This window comes from Leptidea sinapis, chromosome 16, assembly GCF_905404315.1.
Source record: "Leptidea sinapis chromosome 16, ilLepSina1.1, whole genome shotgun sequence".
NCBI lineage: Eukaryota > Metazoa > Arthropoda > Insecta > Lepidoptera > Pieridae > Leptidea > Leptidea sinapis.
In genome coordinates, this window is record NC_066280.1 from 5,164,859 (window position 1) to 5,192,796 (window position 27,938).

The 27,938-nt window shown below is 37.2% G+C and overlaps 1 protein-coding gene across 3 annotated transcripts in view; it reads right to left on the reverse strand.

The window, feature by feature from the left end:
• Positions 1 to 12,258: 12,258 nt before the first annotated feature.
• The window catches only part of LOC126968791 (uncharacterized), a 33,571-nt gene continuing 17,891 nt past the window's right edge, over positions 12,259 to 27,938 (reverse strand). For 2 of the 3 annotated variants that reach the window (XM_050813893.1, XM_050813892.1), the window contains exons 8-11: positions 22,138 to 22,352; positions 21,222 to 21,376; positions 20,242 to 20,461; positions 12,259 to 19,493 (exon numbers count right to left, since the gene is read on the reverse strand). In XM_050813893.1, coding sequence (XP_050669850.1) covers positions 19,161 to 19,493; positions 20,242 to 20,461; positions 21,222 to 21,376; positions 22,138 to 22,352 — 923 coding nt within the window. In that variant the 3' untranslated portion in view covers positions 12,259 to 19,160. Of the gene's footprint in view, positions 19,494 to 20,241; positions 20,462 to 21,221; positions 21,377 to 22,137; positions 22,353 to 27,938 lie in introns of those variants that run through there. The other variant, XM_050813894.1, reaches the window with a different exon arrangement.

The following is a 27,938-nucleotide window of genomic DNA, read 5'->3' on the forward strand; positions in this document are numbered from 1 at the left end:
ACAGAGCACTGGGTCCCCGATAATTCCAGCAGTTGCACGCGGTCAAATGGTTACTGTTTATACCACTTGCTCGGATAGTTGAGTCTCTTGGAACTAGAAAAATTACTTTATCTAGTGCACTTTTCGAAGTATTTTTGCATAAAGGCACCAGAAAATACTTAAAAGCAAGTTTTTGCTTTGGTTAATTATTTAATAAATCACAAAATGTAACTAAATTTAATTCGTTTCACCAGAGTTGTTACAAATTTGTTTATACAAGACAAGTGCTGACCCGGCAATACCACGCGCCCGCTCATTGTATGAATTATCATATTGTAATGAAAAACCATTGACTGAATTAGTTGTATTGCAAGTTTATAGATATCTTTAAGTCAAAAAATATAGTTTCCGGATAAGTAATCACCAACATACGATATACTAAAACCTTCTCCGAAACACGCTGCATCTAATGGTACAAGTATTATTCCGATCGGTCTTGCAGTTTTCGCAATATAACCGAAGGAAAATACAGGCCATACATTTATTAGTATAATTTAGATTTATGATTTTATAGACTCTGACGTCAGAGAAACCCCGCGCATAATGGCACGTTTGAATAGCCGAAACATATTGCCAGAAAAGAATATTTATTTTTTAATTCAATAGGACGGTTTTCATCAATAATTTGATGTGTTTGTTCATATAAACACTTTAAGAAATAATTTTAATAAATTTATTACAAAGTAATATAATAATAATCGACTTACATTAGTGCAAATAAAGGTTATTGATAGTGTGTTACAATTTAAATCCTTAAGTAATCGTTAGTTTCAACGATGTCATTCATATATTAACGCTTATATCCACCCTTAGAAGCCTCGAAGGCTTCGTGGGGTGTGACCCGAGCCAATGGCATTGAGTTGCGGGGTCACGACCTCGCCAATCACACTACGTTACGCCCTTACATAACTCTAACTTGAAAGCTTCTGTGTAACTTAAATAAATATATCACTTAGCTACCGATTTTTATCACTCAGATCGCTTATAAGTCAAGAGAAACTTAATTAAGGTTTATATAGATATACGTACTTAAAATATTCATTTGTAAGAATTCCAAATAGTATTTTCAATTTAATTATTAAATCTTTCGTGAGACATTATAACTATATTTATTAACACACAGTATGAGACGGGATGTTATCGCGAACCTATTCTACTCACCCTGATGAAGGACATTCGAATGATCCGACACTAGTCGGTAAAACGTGAGCAAAGCCACCTTAATAAATATATTATTTTAAATGTTTAGCAATTCAATACACTGTAAGAAGGTGATTTAATAATCATTCAAGGATGGAAATATCTCAATCCTTAAGGGATTGCATTTGTCGGTTTTCATATTGAGAATTACAAATGAAGTTGTTTTAAGAGATTGAGAGAGTGTCATTTATAAAAGTTGAATTATCGAGACATTGAATAAGTGGGAGTTTTATTACTCGCATTATGTATTTAATGATGATGAACAATATTGGTCTCATTTAAGGAAGAAAATATAGCGACAATAGTCCTTCATTTTATAATAAATCGAAATATCCAATTTGCTACAAATAAAAAAGTATTTGTTGGATTTTCACATTATCTAACATACATAGAATGACCGAAGACAATGAGTTGGTCAGTGAATATTGTACAGTTTATACTTTTGTACATTCAAGTGAATGTGCCGGGAGAAATCATCTTAGGTTGGAAGATACCAACCTAAGATGCGGAATGAGGTAAAATTAATTTCGTTCAATCTGTTGATGGTGCTCCAGGTTTGATAATCAATCGCCATGTGTTTTTGGTTTTCGAAATCATAATATTATAAACATTTATTCCACATTTTAAGAGGTCAGCAAAACTCATGTGATTCCTCTGGTGTTACAAAGATTATATTATAGTGATATTATATAGTGAGATGTGACGTAGCGGTGTTGCACCTCATCCATTAAAAAAAACCGCAGTGCGGAAATAGTACTTTATAAAAAATAACAAACTCCAATATATTGTCTTAAATTCAAGTAAACTTCTAGTCATCTGTGAATTTTGTTATTAAAAACTTTCTATTTGGTAAAAAGGCATCCGTAATGTAACGTAAGATGAATCTGCGGTTAGTTTTGTAAGGTTCGGGGCGAGGCAGGGCGGGCGGAATCTATTGATTTTCATCCACAGCGTGTACTTACAAAGGTAGCCTTAATGCCTTCATCGTCCAGACGGAACCATTTATCAATCAATGTGGATAGACTCGGTTCAGCTTCCTTGTTAGTTCTTATCTTATTATTGGAAACAATAAATAATAAGTATTTCACTTTGCTTATTTTATATTCATTATTTTCTTCTGCTAGTACTTGTATAATATTGTTCGTTTTTTTTTTGAAAAAGTAGCGATAAGTAGTCCTTGGATGCGAGGCCAATGTCAGCATCAGGCTGGGTTGTCTTAAAGTATCTTTACTCTTTACTTAGCTCAAAGCAAAGGACGCTCTGAGGAGTGAGGATCCCACGTCTGTATAAAGTGGTCTTGAGGATATAAATTAAATTTCGCCATAGTAGTTGTACATGTTCCCTAGCTAGTAGTCTAGACTTCCACATCTCATTTTTAGGTATAGGAAGTTAAGGGCAGGCGCGCAAGCAAAAGCAGGGGGCACAATAGATCCTAGGATTTTAGTGTATTTGAATCCCCAAATATAAAGTGTCCCAGTGCTGAGCAGGAATCTTGATTGAACTCATTCTGTGCGGCATTTATTGCGCTCGTCACCTTATGACAAGATGTTAAGTATCATTTGCCCAGTAATGTCATTAGCTACGGCAACCTTCAGACCGAAACACAATCGTGTTTACACATTACTGCTTCACCCACCTCAGTCGTACCCCACTAGCCAGAATTCCGTGTAAAGAATATTTCCATTAGTACCGTAAAAAAAAAATTAGTAAAAACCATATTGTCTAGCCCTAAATTAGACAAATTACAAAGCCTATAACTAAGAGTGTTAGATAACGATATATTTAACACATTATACATTCTTACCCAACTCAAAAACTTTTGCAAGGGAAGTCTTACTTTAAAGCCTCGTCTAGTATCGGAATACTGGGTCTTGAAATCTCGAACAATTACAAATTCCGTAGTCGTCTGGAAGGCAAGGCCAAATTGGCTTCGGAGAAAAGTGTGTCTTCTACAGCGTTTATCACGGGGAGAGTCCAGACCTGTTACTCGACCTGATTCCTGTCGCTGAATCCCGTCTTCGCTCGACACGCCACTAATTAGGATACACTTCTTACACTCTTTCACGTACAAGCAAACTATGGATTGAGCTTCCAGTATTTCTAGTAAGATACATGGGTACCTTAAAAAAAAGCGCGTAAACCTTTCAACGCTCCCATGATTCCTCTGGTGTTGCCAGAGAATGTGGGTGGTAGTGATCACTTAATAATCATGTCCTCCTCTTCCGTAAAAAATAAATTCCAACAGGGCAAACAACATAAGTGCCATAAAGTGTATATTCTACATTAAGGCCATAGTTTGTTAATCTTTCCAGGAAGCACTGCTGCATTAATAATGTAAATAAATACGTTTCAAAGTTATTGTATGTTAAAAATGCCTGTAATGTTACCTGTACAAGTTATATTATAGGTACTATTAATTAATTTTAGCAGTCTCATAGATGGCATGAATATTAAGATGGTTTTTATTATTTGACTTCAAAAAATATTCAATAAACTTATTTTTAGAGTTCTCCTAAGTAAAATAAAATAAAAAATATAAGGCTAGGCACGGACGAGTAAAAAATAAGGACTCCGTGTCACCTACTTAACAGTGAAGCATCAAAACAAGCCAGTTAACGTGTAAATACGTAGCTCCAGGCACACACATTAATATAAGCCGATCTTACATTACTTATGTAGGTACTTCAAATTATTGTAATTTGGCTTATTACAGTGATTTTAATGATTATTGTAATAAGTGCTTATACTTTTTGTATTATTTTGGCATCAAACTGTCAAACAAAATTACAAAGTTAGATGACATACATAAAATATATGAAATCTTAACATACAAATATTTTATTCACCGTAACTAAATATCTACATAGGTACCTTTTTAAGTTTAAGAAACAACACTTAATACTTTGTTAGTTATCGTAAAAACATCGATATCAGAAAACTCTTTACTACTTAAAGGAATGAACTCCACACTGTATCAACTCTATTTCCAGCGAATTGCAAGTCAGTATCACCGGAAGATGCCTCGAGTAGACGCGAAAAAGGTGTTGGTCTAATTTATCGAAACAGCAGAATTAACACTTAATGTAAGCCGGAAGATGTCCACTGCTGGACAAAGGCCTCCCCCAAACATTTCCATGACGATCGGTCCTGCGCTGCCCTCATCCATCGTATTCCGGCGATCTTGACCAGATCGTCGGTCCATCGGTCGGTCTTGTGGAGGTACCTATATAAGTAAAGTAGGTAAATAATTTCAAAATAATTGAGAATTTGTTATGTTTTTTAAAATTTAAATGTTATGCCTTATCGTTATAATACGTGTTTCATACGAATGAGATAAACTTCGACCCGAGTATCAGTCACAAGAAGATAAGATAGCTGCAATACGACACAATCCTTGCTTAAAATATTATTAATAATATAAATACTCTAATGTCTTATATTACTTTTAATACCTCGAGCACTGCAATCACAAACTGAAGTTAAAACGTGTTGTCTGCCCCCACAGTTTGTACCTACAGGTACACAGATGGAAATTCTGAATATATAAAATCTGCAAATTTTAGTTACAGAATGTAGATACAATAAATACTAGATAATCTTAGCTATAACTCTGTTCATTGGATATCATCACAATTTGTCATCACAGAATAAAGAGAGGTAGCAGTAAGTCAGATTCACTCAATAACATCTTCATCAAGCGCTATTTAGATTCATTTTAGAATGTACTCAGCTCACAGCTGTATTTAAGATACATTGAAAATAAGTTTACGTACCATCTAGGATCGACCTGTCGATCGCGAGTGCGTTTTGAGTCGATCTCGAGAAAAAAATCCGATATATTCACAGATCTGTTTTATTTATTGATTTAGGTAACTAAAACAAAATGTAATGAATAAACTACTAACATTTATTCAATCTACAACTAGGCCAAAATAACCCCCTCATCACTTTCTTTTATCGAAATAATCCCCTGCTAGCGGCAAAGGCGGCGAACGCGCGGTATTTGCCAAAGAAAAGCCGAAAAACCAATAAACTCACAATTTTGAATAATTATGAGTTTTCATTGACATTTTAGAACAGACCTACACTTACCTCAAGGTAGTTTTGCGCACAATATGGATTTTATAAGTCAACAAATAAAATGCATATTGTGCGCAAAACTAACATGCATATCACGATGCACCTACCTAGACGACAATCCTTCATCATACATACTTGCAGGCTCTGAGAGTCAATGGATCTGGAACAATTTTGAGGTAGATCGCCAGCAATTCAAGCTTGAGCACCCCTGACCTAGTTCTACTGAGGCACGCAAAAAACAGCCGGTGACTTTTTTTTTATTTTAAATGTCAATGACAGACGAGCATTTTAGACACAATACAGGAGAAAATACAATACAAAAGAGATAGCAATATAGCTAGGGATCCAAATAGTAAGCGAACTCTTTAACTTATTATTAATAACTTCAACTTCTGTTTAATAGATGAAAGTAATTTACATCATATTTAATATAAAAAATATATCGTGTCCGATTTTTCATAATACTCCATGGTAACTATTCGCTGAACATTTATTATTCAGTTCTGCTTAAAATAACTATAAATTAGTACGGGAGTATGGGAGAACGGAATTTAGAACCAGTGGGAGGCTCCATTGCGCCCGGCTACATTATGGATACGGCGCCTTTTTCGGCCGTGAACCAGTAATGTGTACCTAAGCATTATTGTATTTCGCTCTGAAGGGCGCCGTAGCTAGTGAAATTTCTGGGCAAGTGAGACTTAACATCTTATGTCTCAAGGTGAGGAGTGCAATTGTAGTGCCTTTCAGAATTTTTGGGTTTATCCAAAAATCCTGAGCGGCACTGTATTGTAATGGGCAGGGCGTATCAATTACCATCAGCTGAACGTCCTGCTCGTCTCGCACCTTATTGCCATAAAAAAAATTACCATCTTATCCGGGCTAATGGTCAACCCCACCTACATGTGGGTTACCATGGCTACCATTTAATTGTGTGGTAGTGGTTTGCTATCAATTTTTTTGTTATTATATTCTAGGTACTCAAAGATACAATATTTCCTGCCGGCGAATTTGAATTGAATTTCAATTAATTATTCGAAGTCTAAATGTAGTTATTAGCTATAGTAACTGAGTCTATCGAGTTCAAGGAGCTTCCAAAACCAAATTTTGCATAAAACCTTAATTCAGCGTTGGTTTCGAATCAATATAAAAATCCTATCTCCAAATCATGCACTATTTAAAAGCACAACAGTAAAATAGGCTACGTCTGGTTGCAAGAGAGCTTGAATTATGATTAGTTAGATACTAACTGGTACCTCGTTTAGCCCATTTCATAAAACCACTGCATCCATGTTAATTCACAAATAGGTATAGGTACTTCTCGTTACACTCAAAATAAAACTTTGTCTCCACAATCATACAACACAAAAACACTTCCATATTAATGACCCGCTAATGATCCACACACTGCCCTACTCGAACGCAAACCTTCAGATTATCTGTAGGTACTAAGCCATAACATGACCAGAAAATTATCATGTGTTCACCAATTTTAGTCGCATCCAAGTATAAAAGTAGAATAACTACGTCCTTGGCAGCCAAGTTCAGATGACTGCAGCCAGACAGAACGAAACTGTTTGAACATTTGTTCTGTTCTCGCTTTTATATAAATAACCTTTTAACGCGGCCCTATGAGCCTAGGGTTAAACGATACACTTTGGTGGTTGAACTCATCATATTCTCACCCCTGGCCCCGGGGTCACGACAGTGTATTGTTTTCACGATAAATTCTATATTTATGTTTTATATACACCAACACGATTGTATGTAAATGCGGTGTGCGGGAATAACGTTGTTATGTAGATAAATTTGAATTTCACATTTACGTAAAGTAGTTGACACGAACACTTTTAATGGTAGTCAACTGAGTGTTGGTTTCTATCATGCTATCTTTTTAATGTCATTTATATCAAATAACGTTCTAGCTTTTGTAATGTTTGCTTGAAAACAGATAAAATACAATCAAAGCTACTTCCAGGTCACATGGTACGAACGCGATCAGAGGCCGCGAACTCTTCTTTTAGGTTCAGCAAGGTTACTGCAATTCCTCTAGAAGGCATGGGATATACGCCAACAGCCTCCATGTTCCCAAAAAAGACCGAACAGCGTTCGAAATCGTCAGCTCCTTGATACACTTAGCCGATTGCCGGTTCAATTTCGACTAACAGTATGGACTTTTTTTTTATGGAATAGGAGGACAAACGAGCGTACGGGTCACCTGGTGTTAAGTGATCACCGCCGCCCACATTCTCTTGCAACACCAGAGGAATGACAAGAGCGTTGCCGGCCTTTAAGGAAGGTTTTTTGAAGGTACCCATGTCGTATCGTCCCGGAAACACCGCACAAGGAAGCTAATTCCACAGCTTTGTAGTACGAGGAAGACAGCTCCTTGAAATCCGCACTGTGGAGGACCGCCACACATCCAGATGGTGGGGATGATATCCTAACTTGTGGCGTGTCGTGCGAAGGTGGAATTTGGCGGCAGGAATCAGGTTTAATAGCTCTTCGGAACACTCCCCGTGATAAATGCGGTACAAGACTCACAATGAAGCGACGTCTCTACGCAACACCAAGAGATCCTGCCGTTCACAGAGCACTGAGTCCCCGACAATTCGAGCTGCTCTACGTTGCACACAGTCAAATGGATCGAGCAGATACTGGGGTGCGCCAGACCAGAGATGACAGCAATACTCCATGTGTGGCCGGACCTGCGCTTTGTAGAGCGCTAGAATGTGGGCCGGCTTGAAGTATTGCCGTGCTCTATTGATGACGTCCAGCTTCCTCGAAGCCAATTTGCCTTTGCCCTCTAGATGGCCATGGAATTGGCAATCGCTCGAGATTTCGAGACCCAGTATTCCGATACTAGGCGCGGCTTTAAGAGAAGTGTTCTCGAAGAGCGGTGATACGACAAATGGGGTTTTTTTAGTGGTAAACGCGCAAACTTGAGTCTTCTGGGGGTTAAATTGGACAAGGTTCAATTTACCCCACTCCGCGACCTTCTCGAGAGAGGACTCTATAGAAGACACTAGTTTCTCCCGGCACTGGTAGACGATTTTCCGAGAGAGACCTGCATGGCCCGTGGCATCACCATTGCTGTCGTCTGCATAGCAATGTATGTTGGAGGTGTCCAACATATCATTGATATGCAGAAGAAACAGCGTAGGAGATAGCACACAGCCTTGGGGCACTCCAGCATTCACGGGCTTCGGGTTCGAGCAATATCCGTCGACAACGACCTGTATGCTACGCCCAGTGAGGAAGCTGGAGGTCCACTTGCACAAGCTCTCGGGAAGCCCAAATGATGGAAGTTTTGAGAGGAGCGCCTTGTGCCATACACGATCAAAGGCCTTCGCTATATCCAGGCTAACTGCCAGGCCTTCCCCCTTGCTTTCAATAGCCGCCGCCCATCTATGTGTTAGGTATACCAGAACATCACCTGCCGACCGTCCATGGCGGAAGCCGTACTGTCGGTCGTTGATCAACTGGTGACCCTCTAGGTATACTAAGAGCTGGCGGCTAATTATGCTCTCCACGATTTTGGAGAGCAGGGAGGTGATAGCAATAGGCCTGTAGTTCGCCGGATCCGAACTGTCTCCTTTTATTTTGGATCGGATGGACAAGGGCTGACTTCCATGAGTCAGGGACTACGCCTTTGGAATAAACACGTTAGCACCGGCGTCAACTTAGGGGCACACGTTCTAAGCACAATTGTAGAAATGCCATCCGGCCCGCTCGACTTCCTGACGTCCAACGAAAACAGAGCTCGCCTAACAGTTTTCTGTCTGAACTGTACTTCAGGCATAGAGCTCTCACACTGCGGGATGGTCGGCGGTGTTTTTCCGTTGTCGTCAAGAGTCGAGTTGGAGGCGAAAAGAGCGCACAGGAGCTCGGCTTTCTCTTTTGCCATATGGGCCAGGGTGTCATTCCTCATGTGCAACGGCGGCATAGACGGCTGGTTGAAGTTACCAAGAGCAGCTTTCGACAACGACCAGAACTTGCGTGTTCCGGTCGGGTAACTGGAAAGTTGCTTGCCGATTTTGACGACGTGCTTAAACTTCGCACGATTTGCCGCTTAAAAAATCTGGAGGCACGGTTATATTTCCTCTTAAGAACTTTGCAGTTCGGATCCTTTGTGCCCAGCGCCACAACCCAAGTTCGATACGCCTGTTTTTTGCAGTCAGATGCTGCTTTAACTGACGCATCGAACCAGGGCTGTGATCTGCCACCGATCGGTACTACGGAGCTCGGTATAAAAATATCCATGCCCTGCAGTATCACATCGGCTACTGCAACGGCGCAGGCACTAGGATCATCCGAAGGGAACCAAACCTTGACCCAAGGGTAGGATGCAAAAAAGGAACGCATCCTATCCCAATCTGCTGACTTGTAGTGCCAAACGCGGCGGGTCGCTGGTGGTCTGCGACGTTGGCGTCAGATAGGCACTACACTCCTGACCAGGCAATGGTCGGACGTTCCCAGAGGGGCGTCGACAAAGACCTGGTAACCATCGGGATGTGTAGTCAGCAGAAGATCTAATAAGGACGGCATGTGGCTATCCACATCTGGGAGCCACGTTGGCGACTCAACCAATTGGGACAGACCATACGCCAATGCAAAATTATGCACAGATCGCCCTGTACGGTACGTGATCCAAGCCATTCGGCATTGTGCCCGTTGAAATCACCCAAAACTACGATTTCAGCGGAGGGGATCTATGGTCTTTCGCCCCGGGGAAAGTACAGGGCGAAACGACTTCCAAAAATATTCTTGAGCAACAAATTTTATAATAATATTAATATGCCTTTATTTTAAATTCATTTGGGGTTAGTTGTTACTCATTAATTTCTAAGTACCTAATTAATTCATAACGATTTAGTTACCTAATAGGCATTATGTATGTCGTACTTCCGACATAAAGCTCAGACACCGCGGGATGGCTGGCGGTCTTTTCATCGTCGTTAAGTCAAGTTAGATGCTAAAAGAGTGCTCAGAAAACAGGCTTTCTCTTTTGCTGTACCTGACGGTTGATTGAAGTCGGCTAAGTCGCTTGAAAGCTGATCGCCAACTTTGTCGACGTACTTAGATCTCGCACGGTAGATTTGCCGCTTAAAGAATCTAGAGACATGGTATTTCCTCTTTACAACTTTGCAGTGCGGATCCTTTGTGCCAAGCGCCGCAAAAGTTCGATAGATCAGATTCGTACCTTGCCATGTTCGCACGACACGCCACACACAACGATATCATCCTCACCATTTGAATGTCTGGCGTTCCTCTACAATGCGGTTCCCAAAGAAATTTTTTCAAGGACGATACAACAAGGGTAACTTCATAAATAGCGCTTGTTTTCTAAATCAGTTCCGAGCGCGCTCGGTAACGTACATGCTCACTGAACTTACGAATATAATTTATATTCGCGATCTGCGCGGCAACCGCCGCTGCACGCTATTTTGACTATGAGTTCCGAAAAATTCATAGCCAATGAATTGCTGGCATTCCTTCAGCACGCAATTGATACTATGGACGAGATCAGCATCATCCAGATCTGTGCATCAAATTTCAAGAGTGAGGAGATCATCAACGCCAAGACGCTCCTGTACGAATGATGAACTGATGAAAACCGACCAGATGCCGTCCCGCAGGAGGGATGAAAGGGGAGAGAGGTCTTCAAGACATGATAAATCTCCTGAAGGTGACTGATCCTGACAACTTTCGTGGCAAGGAACTTGAACAAGTTACCGCCCATCACCTTCGACCATGTCGACGTCACCAGGTTGCTGAAGGACATCCCAAAAGGGGCCTGGCAGAAGTAGTGTTGAAATTAGAGGCATCTCAGAACACCATCAGGGATCTGCAAGCTGAAGTTGCGACTTTGCGCAACAATACTATTATAAGTAGGTCAATAGAGGCCAATAACATCAACACATGACGTGGGGCTTGCATTGCTTCGCCAGCGAGTATTGAATCAGCGAAATTCGACACCGGCCGCTGCGCCCGTACGTGTAAGCGGTAATGTACTTGCCGCCCGTCCCTCACCTCCTCCCCTCTCGGAGGTGTCGCCTGCTGTCGTTACGTCAACACCTCAACGTGACTATGCTGCTGCCATCCGCCAGCAATCCAGAAAGTGGAAGCGGGCACGCCCGCAACGAACCCGCTTGTAGAGCTGTGTCGAAGGGTCTGACCGACAAGGATGGCTTCATTAAGGTGGAGCGGAAGACGAGGAGACCTCCTAGTCATAACCAATGTGGCACAGCACCAATAGGACAGAACCAGCTCCTGCGTCCCGTAATCCCAGCGACGTATATCTACGTCTCTCGCTTTCACCACACAACCAAGGCCTCCGACATTGTTCAGTACTTAGTGGAGAAGACAAGGTTCCGGTTGGGGGCCGAAAAGTTGGTGACGCGTCACGCAGTAGACTTCAACTCTTTTGTTGTTCGCGTCCCGACAGAACTTATATCAACCTTCCGAAGGGGGTTCGTGTTCCGCAAGTATCGCGGACGTCTCCGACCGCCGGAAGCTACCGAACCCGCGCCTCACATCGCCGCGAAAATGTGACATAGATTTAAGTTATATATCATATCTATGTTAGACTATAAGGTATTTATTTTATGGGCCATGTAGCCTGAAATAAAGGAATTATTATTATTATTATAAAAGGCCGGCAACGCTCCTCTATCCTCTGGTGTTGCAGGAGTATGTGGACGGCGGTGATCACTTAATAAACATCAGGTGATCCGTAACGGTCGTTAATCAAAAAATTACATTATTAAAGTCAAAGTTACACATTTACCATTTACCAATACTACTGGCTAGAAACTCATTGGCACTCTTTTAAATGAATAATTACAGCTTCATTATTTTCATGGACACACTGAAACCATCTTATATAATACCTAGTAATATTATATTCATAAAAATAAATTTGAAGTAAAACCCACAACATATCATAAGTTTTATTATATTTTATATATTACATACAATGTCTACCAGTTATCGTCACAACAAACACACCAAGTACAACAAACTATCCCACAAATTAACTCGAAATGCAACAAAAATTGTAAATTCCATCAAAACACGAACATACTAAAGCTCGGCGCACACTGATACATCACACATACATATTTACAATAGAGTAGAAAATTAATATCATAATTTTGTTACAATGATTAATCTAAATTTTTTCACCACAAAATTATTTAAATTACTTTCCTTATAATTACTGCTGAAGTTTTTGGTTTCTATAATAATTATTCCATAGTATATTTTATACATTGCCAACTTAACAAACATTTAATATTCCTTGGTATGTGGTACAATCCTATCTTAAATAGATAAATAATTGTACCACACCATAACTGAAGTGATATTTTATAACTGTTTGATAATTTGATGAATTTTAACCAGAATTGTGAAGCTCTAAAACAATCAGGTCAATATAGACTGAATTATTAGTACTTGAGTTCTGATTACTGATATCATTGACAGCTCTGTCTACTGCATCGAATTAAAGTAGGAAACAAATTTCTTTATACTAAAGTATTGAGGAAACATAATTCCAAGAATTTATTGCGGTATTTAGCTGCCACTTAACTCCTTACATTGCATGACAGTTCAATCACAATGTAGAGCCACCAGTGTACAACCGCCACAAAGATCAAGTGACGAATTTACAATGACAGAAACTTATTCCTAATAGGACATAAAAAGCTTCTTAATTTAAACCACACTCATTATTTAATATAAATTCAGATCACTATATTTATTAATTACCATATTTATTTATAATAACTAAATCTAAATGTATTTAGAATAAATACTGAAAATGTACCTATTACTTATATTAGATAATCACAATTTAAAAAAGGTCTCCAAAACTTTATACAAAAATCGAAATTAAATAAAATTACCATAACATTTTTTTTTATGGAATAGGAGGACAAACGAGCGTACGGGTCACCTGGTGTTAAGTGATCACCGCCGCCCACACTCTCTTGCAACACCAGAGGAATCACAGGAGCGTTGCCGGCCTTTAAGAAAGGTGTACGCGCTTTTCTTGAAGGTACCCATGTCGTATCGTCCCTGAAACACCGCACAAGGAAACTCATTCCACAGCTTTGTAGTGCGAGGAAGAAAGCTCCTTGAAAACCGCACTGTGAAGGACCGCCACACATCCAGATGGTGAGGATGATATCCTAACTTGAGGCGTGTCGTGCGAAGGTGAAATTCGGCGGCAGGAATCAGGTTGAACAGCTCTTCGGAACACTCCCCGTGATAAATGCGGTAGAAGACACAATGAAGCGACGTCTCTACGCAACGCCAAGTGATCTAGCCGTTCACAGAGCGCCGTTAACATAAATAGGTAGTGAAATCTATCATCTGCTGCGAAATGTTTGCAACTATGCCACAAAAATTATATATATTCAACTTCTTCGGGAATTAGGTATATTAAAGACATACAGAAGTTACAGTTAAGTAATTCAATAATGATCTCATTTTAAGTATGTATGTATACATTTTATAGAAACCTATGATGGATAATACAAGGATAACAATTATTAATTACTGTTGTTTATAATAAACATACATACAATGAGAAGGTGTGTTTAATTATGAAATTCTATTATATTACAGTTCTGTGAAATAATCGGTGTGAAATACATCTGTAAATGATAACTATCTTAGATAATCTATACATCATAGTCTCTTCCTGTTAGAAAACAAATAAAAACCGGTCAGGTTTAATACTTTAGTGTGCGTGACAAGCTACGTCTTACACTCCTGATTTGTATGACACTTTGTGTTACTGTTAGTGCATTTCTCAAAATAGAGGTTAATTCTAAACTTAATTTTTTTCATCGTTTTCACAGCTGTCACAGTCACAGAGACGTAATTATTATGTAAGATAATTATCATATGTTATTTGAATCATGTATAATATGTAGAAATAGTCGTTGAGATAAGTTTATTGCAATAATTAAGTAGTTATTTCTTATCCTTATGAATGTATGTTGTTCCTTATATATGAAGTATACAATCAGTTCAAAAACATAAACATGTATTCAGTTTCCAGTTTGGAATGTATTATTTAATGAAATTACATAACTATGGCATGCTCACTGGAATTATATAGCATTAATTACATAACACTCGCTCATATGAGGAATCGCTTTTTACAACAAAATCCAAGACAAACACGCGTGCTAATAAGAGAAAACTATATTTATATATACTAATTATTGATTGTAATGAATAAACCGCAAATTTATAATAAATTTAAAAGTAAAAAAAAAGACAGTAAAAATGCTGTAAATTATATAAAAGAATATTTAAATTTGAATGTAAAAATAGATAAACATCAATAGGTAACGGGTTTAATAAGTGGTAGGTAAATGATATCAAGTTTAGTTTGAAACATCAACACAAGTTTTTTTATGGAATAGCAGGACAAACGAGCGTACGGGTCACCTGGTGTTAAGTGATCACCGCCGCCCACATTCTCTTGCAACACCAGAGGAATCACAAGAGCGTTGCCGGCTTTTAAGGAAGGTACGCGCTTTTTTGACCAGTGGGAATTTCCTCTGCGCAGGATGCCGGCTAGATTATGGGCCTTGCTTGCCGTGAAGCAGTAATGTGTAAGCATTACTTACTGTATTTCGGTCTGAAGAACGCCGTAGCTAGTGAAATTGACCAACTGGGCAAGTGGGACTTAACATCGTATGTCTCAAGACGAGCGCACTTGTAGTGCCGCTTAGAACTTTTGGATTTTCTAAGGATTCTGAGCGGCGGGGTATTGAAATGGGCAGGGCGTATCAATTACCATCAGCTGAACGTCCTGCTCGTCTCGTGCCTTATTGTCATTTAAAAAAAAGTAAAATGAATGTTATTTTTTTAATACTAACAAAGAGTTTTTATGCGGATGTAACAATAATTGTACCTTCTTAATAAGAATAAATATATTTATATTCATCATTCATTATATTTTGGTACCCTATCCAGCAACACCGTCGCCTGGTTTTAGGTGGTTATAAATATGTAACTGTTGTCGCTATATGGTGATGTTGTTTAGTTTTGTGTTGGAAAACAGCATGAAATTGAAAATTTCATATGAAGCACCATCATAATGCCCTGACTACAGCCGCGTACGTCGCCTCGAGAACATTGGTGTAGCCAGGGACGTGCAAGGTACTGGGTACAAGGTGGGTGTTCAACAGAAATTAAGTTATAGAATTACGGAACTAAGTTAACTTTAACAATAGTTGTATATATTAATTTAGCTTCTTATTAAGGTAGCCAATGCCTAATTGCCTTATACAATCATACATACATCATAATACTTATACAATCGTTCCTTATAAATCACATTAAATTCGTAGCAATTAAAACATCCTCAAAATTCGTTCTCAAATAAAAAAAATGTAGTATGAAAATAATGCACAATGATAGAATAACTTTAATCACCGCAAGATGTGTGAGGGATGGGCGGCCATCTTACTGAGATCATAGTGATCAAGTATACACTTAAAAATCACCGATCAAATCATCATGCAAATGTGATTTGTCAAGACGTCAATATGTCAAGGTTTCTTCCCTTTTATGAATTAATTTTAATCATGGTACGATACTATATCTTTAACAAAACAAGCCAAGTACAAAATATTAGGAAAAAAACGAAATCTCTAATCAGCCGGTTAACACTGAATACAAGCGGGATTCGAAAAAAATGCGTCACAGTCTATGTTGCCAGTACTATATAAACGAGCCTGTTTGTTAAGTGACACTTCAGGTTTCAACTTGGAAGTACTGAATACTTTTCCATGACTATGTGTATGTGTTTATCCCGATATAATAATATAAGTAGAAATACTTAACAAATAGATCAGACCAGACTATACACCACCATTAAGGAACATTATGCAAACCTATACTAACATTTTTGACAATTTACATCACTATGAAAATACAGATAAAACGCCATAAAATAGCTTTGCAGTTTAAGGGTATGTTCCGATATGCACTCCGACCACTGTACAGTGTGACGTCAATTTAGTATACTGTGAAGCCGTTCCTTTATAGCCAGTTATACTGATTACTATTTAAAAAAAACTGTTGTTGGAGTTGTGTCAAATTAAAAATATTTGGAATTAAACTGTAGGTATTATTTATAAAACTTTAGGCACTCGAGTGGTTTTAACTGATCACGTGATCAAAGTACTGCGAGTACCTTACCTCGAAAACGCCAGGGCTCACAGTACAATATGGCGGCGATTTATGATGTCATATATTTCCCTAATGTACTGCGGTAGTATACTGGCAGTCCATAACGGAACGAATTTTTCTACAGTGATAGCACTGTGCAGTGGTCGCAGTGCATATCGGAACACACCCTAAATATTTATAATAATATTTAAATAACCCATGATACGTGACGTCATAGTAAACAACAGACAAACAAGTTTTAGACTTACAACACACCAAGCGCTCTGAAAAATATTAAAGAAGGCTTTAATTTCCCACTTGGGTCAAAAAGAGATTATAAGCAAAAAGATTAATGGTAGGTATAAAAAATAGAGATTTTTTTTTATGTTTTCACAGCTGTCGCAGTCTATCTAGACCATAATAGCATACTAGCGAAATAGACGAACCCTGTGTGAGAGTGAGATAACTTTCCTTACAGCTAACTAACCTGACTTAACCTAGGTGTGAGAAAGATACGGAATAGATGGACCGTGAAACCGTTCTGAAACAATTTAGAGTCCATTAGTCTCCTGTCAAATTGGACCGCATTTTAATTTTAGTGTTTTTATCGTAATTATTCTGTGTTTTAAAGGATAATAATTATAAAATATAATGGTGTCAGTTCCGTGTTAGACTGTGTGAGTGTTGATAATACAGCAAAAATCCAAATAAATAAACATTTCACAGGTAAATACTGATTCTTCTTAAATGCTTTCGTGTTACTTATTTTCGTAATATTTTGTTTCACATTTTACATACACAGTAAACACTCATCAATATTTGTCATAGGGATTGTCTAAAAGCAAAATATTACACACTTCACTAACAAATCTGTAAAACTTGAACATTTTAAATTTAGTTTCGCCGTAATGAGGAGAGTGTTTGTCTATTACGCTATAATATACTCAGTTTATGATCTAGGCGCATAAATGATCAAAGACTAATATATAAGGCCTTTGAAAGTGGATCATATACTCGAATTGTTCGACATTCTCGAACTATGCAGTAAATATATTCAAGCATTCTTATTCTTTTAAATCCTAAGCTTATCAGTTAGGTCATACTACTATTATATGAAATTCACTTGGGTATGTACTGCAAACTACAAATATACTCTTTGGTATGAGTTATTTAAATAACAACAAAAATATAAATATAAGAAGGTATAACGAAAGCTGCATTGAAGTCGAAAAGCGCTACATGGTCGTCCAAAGATAACACGGCAGCACGTATTTTTATTTATTTAAATTGCTTTACATGCGACTAAGTAGTACTAAATAATTATCACATGAACCTAAGGCATTCAAATATTTTTATAAAATACTAACTTTTTCCAAAAGTACCTTTTTCATAGACCATATGACTTTTTTAATATTTGTTTCGGATTTTAAGTGTTCTGATAACTTATTATAAATTTTAACTGACAGTGGGTATGGGTTAGGGAGCTGTTCGGTATTGCTAACTAAAAGTGCATTTTTTAAAAGTCATAGTTACTTATTTGGTCTTATTGTGTTGTATTTTTGCATGTTTGTTATATATTTTGAGAGTGGTCAGATTAAATGCAAAATCCAAAGCGATAATTGTGGAAAGCTGAAATCTAGGCCATTAACAGCCATCATATATTTTATTGTATTAATATAAATACAAGATAAAAAGAATATAAAAATGACCTCATATCTGCTTAAGCCCGAAATGAATTAGAAAAATAAAAGATTTAATTTAAAAAATAATACACTATTCAAATGTATTTTGTGTGACTGATATTTTATCTATTCATTATAATCTAAATGTTAACTCTGTAATGCCACTCAACATTCACACATTGATCATGTATTTTTTACTGTATCATTAGACATTAAAGATATTTAAAAGGTTCATCTACGACAAATAGAAAACAGTCATAAAACACAATAAGAATCACTTATAAATTACATTAACATTTTAATAGACACCACAATTTATAAGTAATCCACAAACATTATACTTAATTTATTATATTTTAACTTTAATTAAACAGTCAAGAGAAACGACTTAATATTGATCGGTTATGTTAAGATTTTTTATTTATTTTTGCTTCGAAGAACCAACACATACCTATATTTTAAACAATGGATACATAATTCTAAATCGGGCCATTATAACTAAATATCAGATAAATTTATATCTCCTATCTTCTATTTACCCAGCTTATTAGTAAATTGGAAATAAATAAGAAAGTATTATATAACTTTTTACAAAACTTCATTAAAAACTGTTAAAATTTCATTAATAGTTTCTAAACACTTATACATGAAGTCAGATTTTATGTGACTACACACTTATTTATTTTAACTTCTTTACTAAACATTAGATTGAAGTCATTTACCTAGTTACTAACCACTTTGTTGCAGTCAATATAGTAGTAACTAAGTACTTATTAGAAATAATTCTAGTAGCTATACTTATTTGAAGTAGGTCTCCTAATAACTATACACTTATTTGAAGTCACTTTTCATGTAACTAGTCACTTATTTGATTTTAGAAACCACTCACTACTAATCGCGTCACTGCACTGTGCTCAAGTGTCACTTGTCACGCATAATGAGCACTTTCTTAAAGTCCCACGATCATTCCGTCTCTGTATACAAAAACGAGAATCGGTCATGGCTGGTTGGAGGAAGGACCTTGCCTTCGATGAGACACTGTTTAACCCATGTAGTAGACACCAGTGGTATATTATCCTGGTTCGCTTTGTTCTGGACCTCATGGGGGCAATCCCAGTCAGTCACCAGAGCATATGCCCCGGACATGTTGAGATCCTCTTCATTTACAACTCGGGTTGTTGCCCCAGCCAAAGTGCACACTCTATCCCAAAATTTGACAAATGTGTCCTGATCCCCACAGATTAGGATCACTTTGTCTTTGAAAAATGTTGTGTTTCTTTTACCAAATGGTGGAACCTGTAATTTTTATAAATTAAATTTTGAAGTGAAATACGAATTCAACATAGGCTTGTCAGTTAAGAAGTATGAGAGCTTGCAATTATTAGATAGTTGACCTGACAGATGATGGAGTCATCCAGTATAAATAGAAATAATATTTTTTATGGTGGAATGTAAATAAAAAAATAACTATTAAATAAATATAATTTTGGAATAACCAAGTTGTTAATTGCGGTACAGTATGAAGCGACATCTCTACATTACACCAAGCAATCCAGTTTTTCGCACAGAGCACTAGATTCCCGACAATTCAAGCAGCTCTGATTTAAACGCGGTCAAATGGTCCGAGCTGACTAATACTGGAGTCCTAAGACCAGACGTGAGAGCAATACTCATAATGTGAAACTTACCAGTTGGTGGCTCTTTTGCACAGGATGCCGGCTAGTTTATGGGTACCACAATGGCGCCTATTTCTGCCGTGAAGCAGTAATGTGTAAACATTACTGTGTTTCGGTCTGAAGGGCGCCGTAGCTAATGAAATTACTGGGCAAATTAGACTTAACATCTTATGCCTCAAGGTGACGAGCGCAATTGTTGTGCCGCTCACAATTTATGTGGATTTTTTAAGAATCCTGAGCGGCACTACATTGTAATGGGCAGGGTGTATTAATTACCATCAGCTGAACGTCCCGCTCGTCTCGTCCCTTCTTTTCATAAAAAAAACTTGATACCAATCATGAATAAATATTTCTTTCAGTTGTCTCACCCAGTTGACATAGGCATTCTTCTGTATGGAGAATCCGGTCGGCAGCACGAAGGCGTCCAGGTCCTGCAGCTCAGCTCGGATGCAGCTCACGATGGGCCAGGCGTGCGACACGGCGCGAATGTCGGCGGCCAGGCACAGGATGTACTTCATGGTGAGACATGGCCGCGGGGCTATCAGCTTGCACACCGAGTACTTGTTCTTGGGCACGTCGTCGAAGTAGCTGCAATGTACACAGCAATATACAAGAGGGGGCAACGGGCAAGAGACTCACGGGATGGGGAGAGGTGAGACAACCGCCCATGGACATCGCAACATCAGGTGTCAAGAGATGCGTTGCCGGCCTTAAAGGTGAATGTATGTTTTTTTCTTGAAGGTCCCTAAGTCGTATCTGTTCGGGAAGACAGGAGCCGGTAATTGATTCTAGAAAGAGACCGTTCCAGGCAAGAAAAATCTTACAAAACGCGCGGTTGTGTAATGCCAGACATCAACGTGATGCGATTGGTACTTGGTATTTTGACGTAATGTCCGGTGGTGGAATTCGGCATTCGAGTTATGTTGTTAGTATTGTAAATCGCATTAGAATACAAGTTGCACAGATTTGAATAATCAGTTTATTTTTAAGTGATATCCCTCACGTCTGGGATTAATAATACAACTTAATTTATACCAAAATTGTGCAAACGAGGCGGCACTCGAACCCACGCCTCTCGGGTACCATCCGAGCACTCTTACTAACTGAGCCAACCGTTCGAGCGATGTGTTGTTCAACCCTCAGGTTATGGCTCCATCTACATTCTACAGGATTATGTCATAATAATTTGATTATATTGTGGCGAAGTATGAAAAAGAAGCCCACTAAGTTTGTTGCATCCGTTCTTCTCCGACCTGAGACATTCATTTTCGATTGGCTGGTAGTTTTTGAGGTTCAATGGGTAATTTTAAATCCTATTTTGAATAAAAATATTTGAAGTAAAATTTACCTATAAACGGTAGCTCCCCCCGCTTCCAGTTGCTCCCTCAGGCGTTCCTTATTGAACGGCCGGTTGCAGAACTCCAGATCTTCAGTGTCGGTTCCGATCATTGACGACGTGGTCTCCCCATCCTCTTCCGACGAGTAATGCCGCGTGTCATGACCCTGACCATCATAAAACAACTAACTTTTAAAATGGTTTAATCTATATCAATTAATATTGAAAGTTAATTCTTTATATATAACAAATTCGTGTCACATAACAGAACTCAATTTTTTTCTGATTTTAATATATTTTTACAGACTGTGTTCAGTTTGATCTATTATTCTACTATTCTATTCTACACTAGAGAAATTACAATAAACACTAAAACCAGGTCATTTAATCATAAGAATGAATGAAGTCGATTAACAATCTACCTTTTAATTATAATAATAATAATAAAAAATAAAATCATTTATTTCATACCACCCATATAAAATAAAAACACGTTAATACAATATTTGACAAAAAAAACTTATAATAATTTGTTAGTTACAATATTCACTTAAATCTATGTTAGTTCCTATCGCTAGTCCTTAAATTTACGTTATAAAACAACTTGCACCTAGTGCTAATATGAGCCTTGTTCCAAGTTTACAATAATATCACTAGTGAAATTAGAATATCACGGCTTAGACCAATATACCTACAACATATATAACAAACAAATCTTCAAGCGATACCGTAATAATATTTAAGGCATAACGTCACTATTTAATTCAGTTGACATGGCCGACTTCCATGTTTTTTATGATTCTAGTGGCACAGTAGTCACGTTACCAGCCGTTTCTGAATCATTCACAGAGTGAAGGTATGGCACAATTAGGGGGAAGAATTTCTTTTAATAATTAATCATATACTATGGGGATTGATCTAGTCCTACCTTATCTGATTCCTTTTCGGGACCACCAGCTCGTTTAGGCCGTGGTTGATCCGTGCATGTCAGGAGGAAGTGAAGTCCAGCGAACAGAGTACTGCCAGGTGATGGTATTGGTCCCAGCATAGATACAGTGTGTTCATCGTTCTCGAATTTCGTAAGCTTAGAGTTTTTCTTGCCAATGTTCTGTTTGGCTGCACCTTTGAGTTGAAGTGGTCCGGCTGTGAAGAAAATAGCGTACTTTTAAACTACTATAATCAGAATTATTTTTAAGCCATAAGATAAAATATCAGTAATATCTGTCAGTTATCTAAACATAATTCCAAGTATTTTGAAACCACTGTCTTCGTCGTACCTACATATTACTGACTGTCTTCTCAAAATAATCTTGATAATGTAATGTATGTTCATAGGCACATAAGTGAATGTGCTAGAAACTGTCATATTCAAAGAAAATGTTAACACCAGGAGCAGACATAAACTTATAATGCCTACTAATCGGCTAAGTCGAGTTAGTAAGTCTTTTGTGGCGGCGATGAATATGGTTTTACAACAAGATACCAGAAAATAACAACACTCTAATAAGGCACTAATTGAACAGCAGATCAAATACAACTGGATTGCCACACACTCTGAAGTATTTCTGATCATACAACAACACAAGTTCGAAACAAGATAAGAATTACAAAGGTAAACGTGAGCGTGGCTTATCCACCCTAGTGACGAGTAGACATTAGAGTAGGCAGTAGCATAGCTTACTTAATATATAACTTTTGAATTACATTAATTTGTAGGTAAAAAAAATGCACCTTCATCCACCCACAATTATTTTAATTTGAATCTATGCAAACCAACAAAAATACACAATGTCTCGATTTACTCGAGTAAAAAAAAATAATGATGTAAATATATTATGAAAAAACCCACAAGAATAATTATTGAGTACAGTAGATACATCAATCCACACACACACACGGACACTGTACATAAACAAAATTCGTGTGCGAACATTTTAAACAATCGAATAAACTATTAAAGCGCTATAGTCCTAAAAAGTAACATTTTTAAAAATCTACTTAAAATACTTCTACAAATACTACGGTTCCAATTTTTTGACATGTTTATCTTCATTTCTATAAAATTAGTCTTTTTTATTTGAATTGTTTATATTAACATAAAACAATGATAGCTATAAACACAAAACTTATTTTATTCGATAGTTTATAAGTATTTATAAGTTTTCATCGTGGGATTTATCAATACGCTTTGTGAATTATTTTATATTAATTTTTTTCGTAATAAACCAAACGCGACGCCTTGGTTGCATGCTCACTCATGCCAGCCGTAGGCCGTGACCACTGTCAAGGAAGGTACTACTGGATTTCAAAAATGATCCCAAAATCGTTCTCTGCACCCTCGAGAACCTCGGACACGATATCCATATTGCTGAAATCATAATTTTGTGCGGCAGCCATCTTGGATTTCAAAAATAATCACAAAATCGTTACCTGCACCCTCGAGAACCTCGGACACGATATCCATATTGCTGAAATCATAATTTTGTGCGGCGGCCATCTTGGATTTCAAAAATGATCCCAAAATCGTTCTCTGCACCCTCGAGAACCTCGGACACGATATCCAAATTGCTGAAATCATAATTATGAGCGGCGGCCATCTTTGAATTCAAAAATGATCACAGAATCGTTCTCTGCACCCTCGAGAACCTCGGACACGATATCCATATCGCTGAAATCATAATTAAGTGCGGCGGCCATCTTGGATTTCAAAAATGATCACACAATCGTTCTCTGCACCCTCGAGAACCTCGGACGCGATATCCATATAGCTGAAATCATAATTTTGTGCGGCGGCCATCTTGGATTTCAAAAATAATCACAAAATCGTTATCTGCACCCTCGAGAACCTCGGACACGATATCCATATTGCTGAAATCATAATTTTGTGCGGCAGCCATGTTGGATTTCAAAAATGATCACAAAATCGTTCTCTGCACTCTCGAGAACCTTGGACACGATATCCATATTGCTGAAATCATAATTATGAGCGGCGGCCATCTTGAAATTCAAAAATGATCACAGAATCGTTCTCTGCACCCTCGAGAACCTCGGACACGATATCCATATTGCTGAAATCATAATTAAGTGCGGCGGCCATCTTGGATTTCAAAAATGATCACACAATCGTTCTCTGCACCCTCGATAACCTCGGATACGATACCCATATTGCTGAAATCATAATTTTTCGCGGCGGCCATCTTGGATTTCAAAAATGATCCCAAAATCGTTCTCTGCACCCTCGATAACCTCGGATCCGATACCCATTTTGTTGAAATCATAATTTTGCGCGGCGGCCATCTTGGATTTCAAAAATGATCCCAAAATCGTTCTCTGCACCCTCGAGAACCTCGGACACGATATCTATATTGCTGAAATCATAATTATGAGCGGAATATAACATTTCTCTCATACGTCGATAATAAAGATTTACTTCAAAAATGCATAAAAAATATTATCACAGTAATTTCGTACTCTAGCACAACTGTAAGTTTTAAAAAATATTACGCGGTCCTTCTGGGTCGGCGGTCGTTGACTCGCATCGCTCGGTTCGTTCTCAGCCATGCCCGACGCCCGTGTCCATGCGTACCTATCGAATCTAACGTTCGCGCAATTTTTACCTAAAGAGTTGGGAAAACCTCGCCTTAAAGTATTAATTAAGTAAATTACTCTTAAAGAAACTTAAATATAGCAACAAAGCAGGGTTCTCGATGCCAATGATTAATAATTATTATGATTATATAATGATTATATTATAATAATGATTAATAAGTTTCTCAATTGATAGCAACATTACTTTAATTATTTTCAAACACTATATGGTTAAATGTGGGCGAAAAGTGAAGGATGATTGGATGACAATGAAAAACTAACAATATGGTGATCTCAATAGCTTGATGATCAGAAATATATGATCAATGTGGATATTTAAAGAACTGGATCAACAAGAACAAAGATCAATATTTTGCTCTAGAAGACTAAAGGTTACAGCCCCAGAACGTCACTTTCAATCGTAATTTAAGTGAACAACTTAGAAATCGGTCAATAGTTTTAACGCCAGCTATACTAACACCCTAGAAGTCACCAATATACTTAAACGCCATCTATGCTCACAAATTTTAACTGCTACACCGCGTCAAGTATTTGGCGTTTAAATTGGGGCGCTGCTAGCAGTCCGACATTAATTATCATCTTAGATAAACATAATCATAAATAAATTTGCATTTAAAAATGAATCATAACAATTAACAAATCATTATTTTGTTGTTTTGTAAGAAATGTCTACACAAGTTGATAAAACGATACTGTCAGTTAAAAACTATTGTAATAAAGCGACTCAAATAATTAATCTAGAAAATAATACACAAGCTAATTTTTTTCGACCATAAACCATGTAAGGAAAAGTATCTCTTGCACCAAAACATTGCTGGTGTTTTAAATAAGCTAGAATGGATTGAGCTAGCGTTGTCTGAAATAGAAGTAGATATAAGTATCATTTGTCTTATTGAAACTTTTATACAAACGGGAGAAGAATCTAATCTCATACTGCAAAATTATGATGTCGTTTCGACGTTTTGTAGATTGAACGAAAGACGTAGATTATAAGATTCTCGATCAGTGTACTGAATATTCAACCGAAAAAATATTTGAATGTTGTGCTGTTGAAGTAAGAAAGATAAATTGCTACATTGTTTGTATATAGGACACCAAACTCAAATATTACATTATTTTTTGAAAAATTAGAACTACTTCTCCATAAATTAACCATAAATAATAAAAATATTATATTAAAAGGCATAAAAGGCATTTATTTTCTCAAAATTGATTCCTTTAGAATTCTTTTTGATGTCATTTCTTATACTACTAGATACTACTACCGCTTCGGAAACAAATGGCGCTCTGAGAGAGAAGAAGCGGCGCAAGAAACTCTCCCAGCATTCTTTTTTTTTTGCGCTCTTTTCAATAAAAATATGCAATATTGTACAGTCGCTATAAAGTAATCACAATCTAGTCCCAGGCTGTCCGATCATTTAGATATTCAGCAGTGGAGTAATAGGATTTACGACAGAGCCATTTTTTTATAAAACATTTAAATTTATTTATAGATAATGCCTGAACAGTGGCTGGGACTTTATTGTAGAAGTGTATACATTTACCCTTAAAGCTATTATGTATCTTATGAAGCCTACTAGAATTAGTTACAAGCAATCCCTTATTTCTAGTGTTATAATAATGAAAATCACTATTAAGAGCAAAAAGGTGACGATTTTTGTGAACATATATTAAATTTTCATAAATGTACTGACAATAAACAGTCATAATATTTATTTCTTTAAATTTTTCTTTGAGACACTGTCTATAACCAAGCTGATATATAGCACGAACAGCTCTCTTTTGCAGTGCAAACACTATATCAATGTCAGCAGCATGACCCCATAGTAATATACCGTACGTCATGATGCTGTGAAAATAACTAAAGTACACTAATCTAGCGGTCGCAACATTCGTGTACTCTCTAATCTTTCTAACTGCATATGCCGCAGAGGTGAGTCTATCTGCTAGATGGGTAATATGTGGACCCCACTGAAGCTTTTTATCTAACGTGATACCCAAGAAGACCGTAGTGTCCACAAGTTCCAATCTCTGGTCATTTATAAGTACGTTGGTTTGTACCTCCGCTGTGTTTGGTGTAATGAACCGTAAACACTTTGTTTTTTTAGTGTTTAAGTGCAGATTATTCGTCTCAAACCAACGCACTATCTTTGAGAGTGCATTGCTTACCTCGTCATCAATTACCGCACGTCGCTTCACTTTAAAAATAAGTGAAGTATCATCAGCAAACAATACAATCTCATGGCTATCATCTACCACAAACGGTAGATCGTTAATATATATAAGAAACAAGAAAGGACCGAGAATAGAACCCTGTGGAACACCTATTCCCACAGGTTTACCCGAAGACCGTTTGCCATTTACATCGACTATCTGAACTCTTTCGCTTAAATATGATTTTAACAGATTTAGGGCTCTATTTTTCACTCCATAATGCTTTAGTTTTAGGAGTAAAGTTTCATGGTGGACGCAGTCAAATGCTTTTGACAAATCACAAAATATGCCCAATGCATCCTGTGACTCTTCCCAGGCGTCAAAGATGTGCTCAATGAGTCTAGTACCCGCATTAATTGTTGATAAGCCCCTAGTGAAACCAAACTGATTTTTGTTCATTAATTTACAAAAATGCATTTGTAGCTGTTCAATCAAGTTTTTCAAAAATTTTACTATATTAGCCGGAGACTTTAACATTGATATATTAAAAGAAAATCAGATATCAAAATTATTTCAAAATCTATTAAGTAATTTCAATATTAATATAAATATAACAGAACCAACTCGACAACAAGCATGCCTATAATAGCGACAAATATTCCTACAGCAGAAGGCAAAGTAATTAAACTTTTTCTATTGGATCATGAATCGTGCCATCTAGTAAATTTACCGAAAATATTTATAAATAAACCAAAAAATTTGTCTTTAAAAATTAGGGATTATTGTCAAGAGAATATACATAAATTTAATATGTACTTACAATCTCTAAATTGGATCGATGTAATAAATGAGTCAAATGCCAATACAGCCTTCAAAAATTTTCATGATTTCTTCTGCCTGTTATACGATCTTTGCTTTCCCATATATAATAAGAAAATGTTCAATTATGTTGGCAATAATAAATGG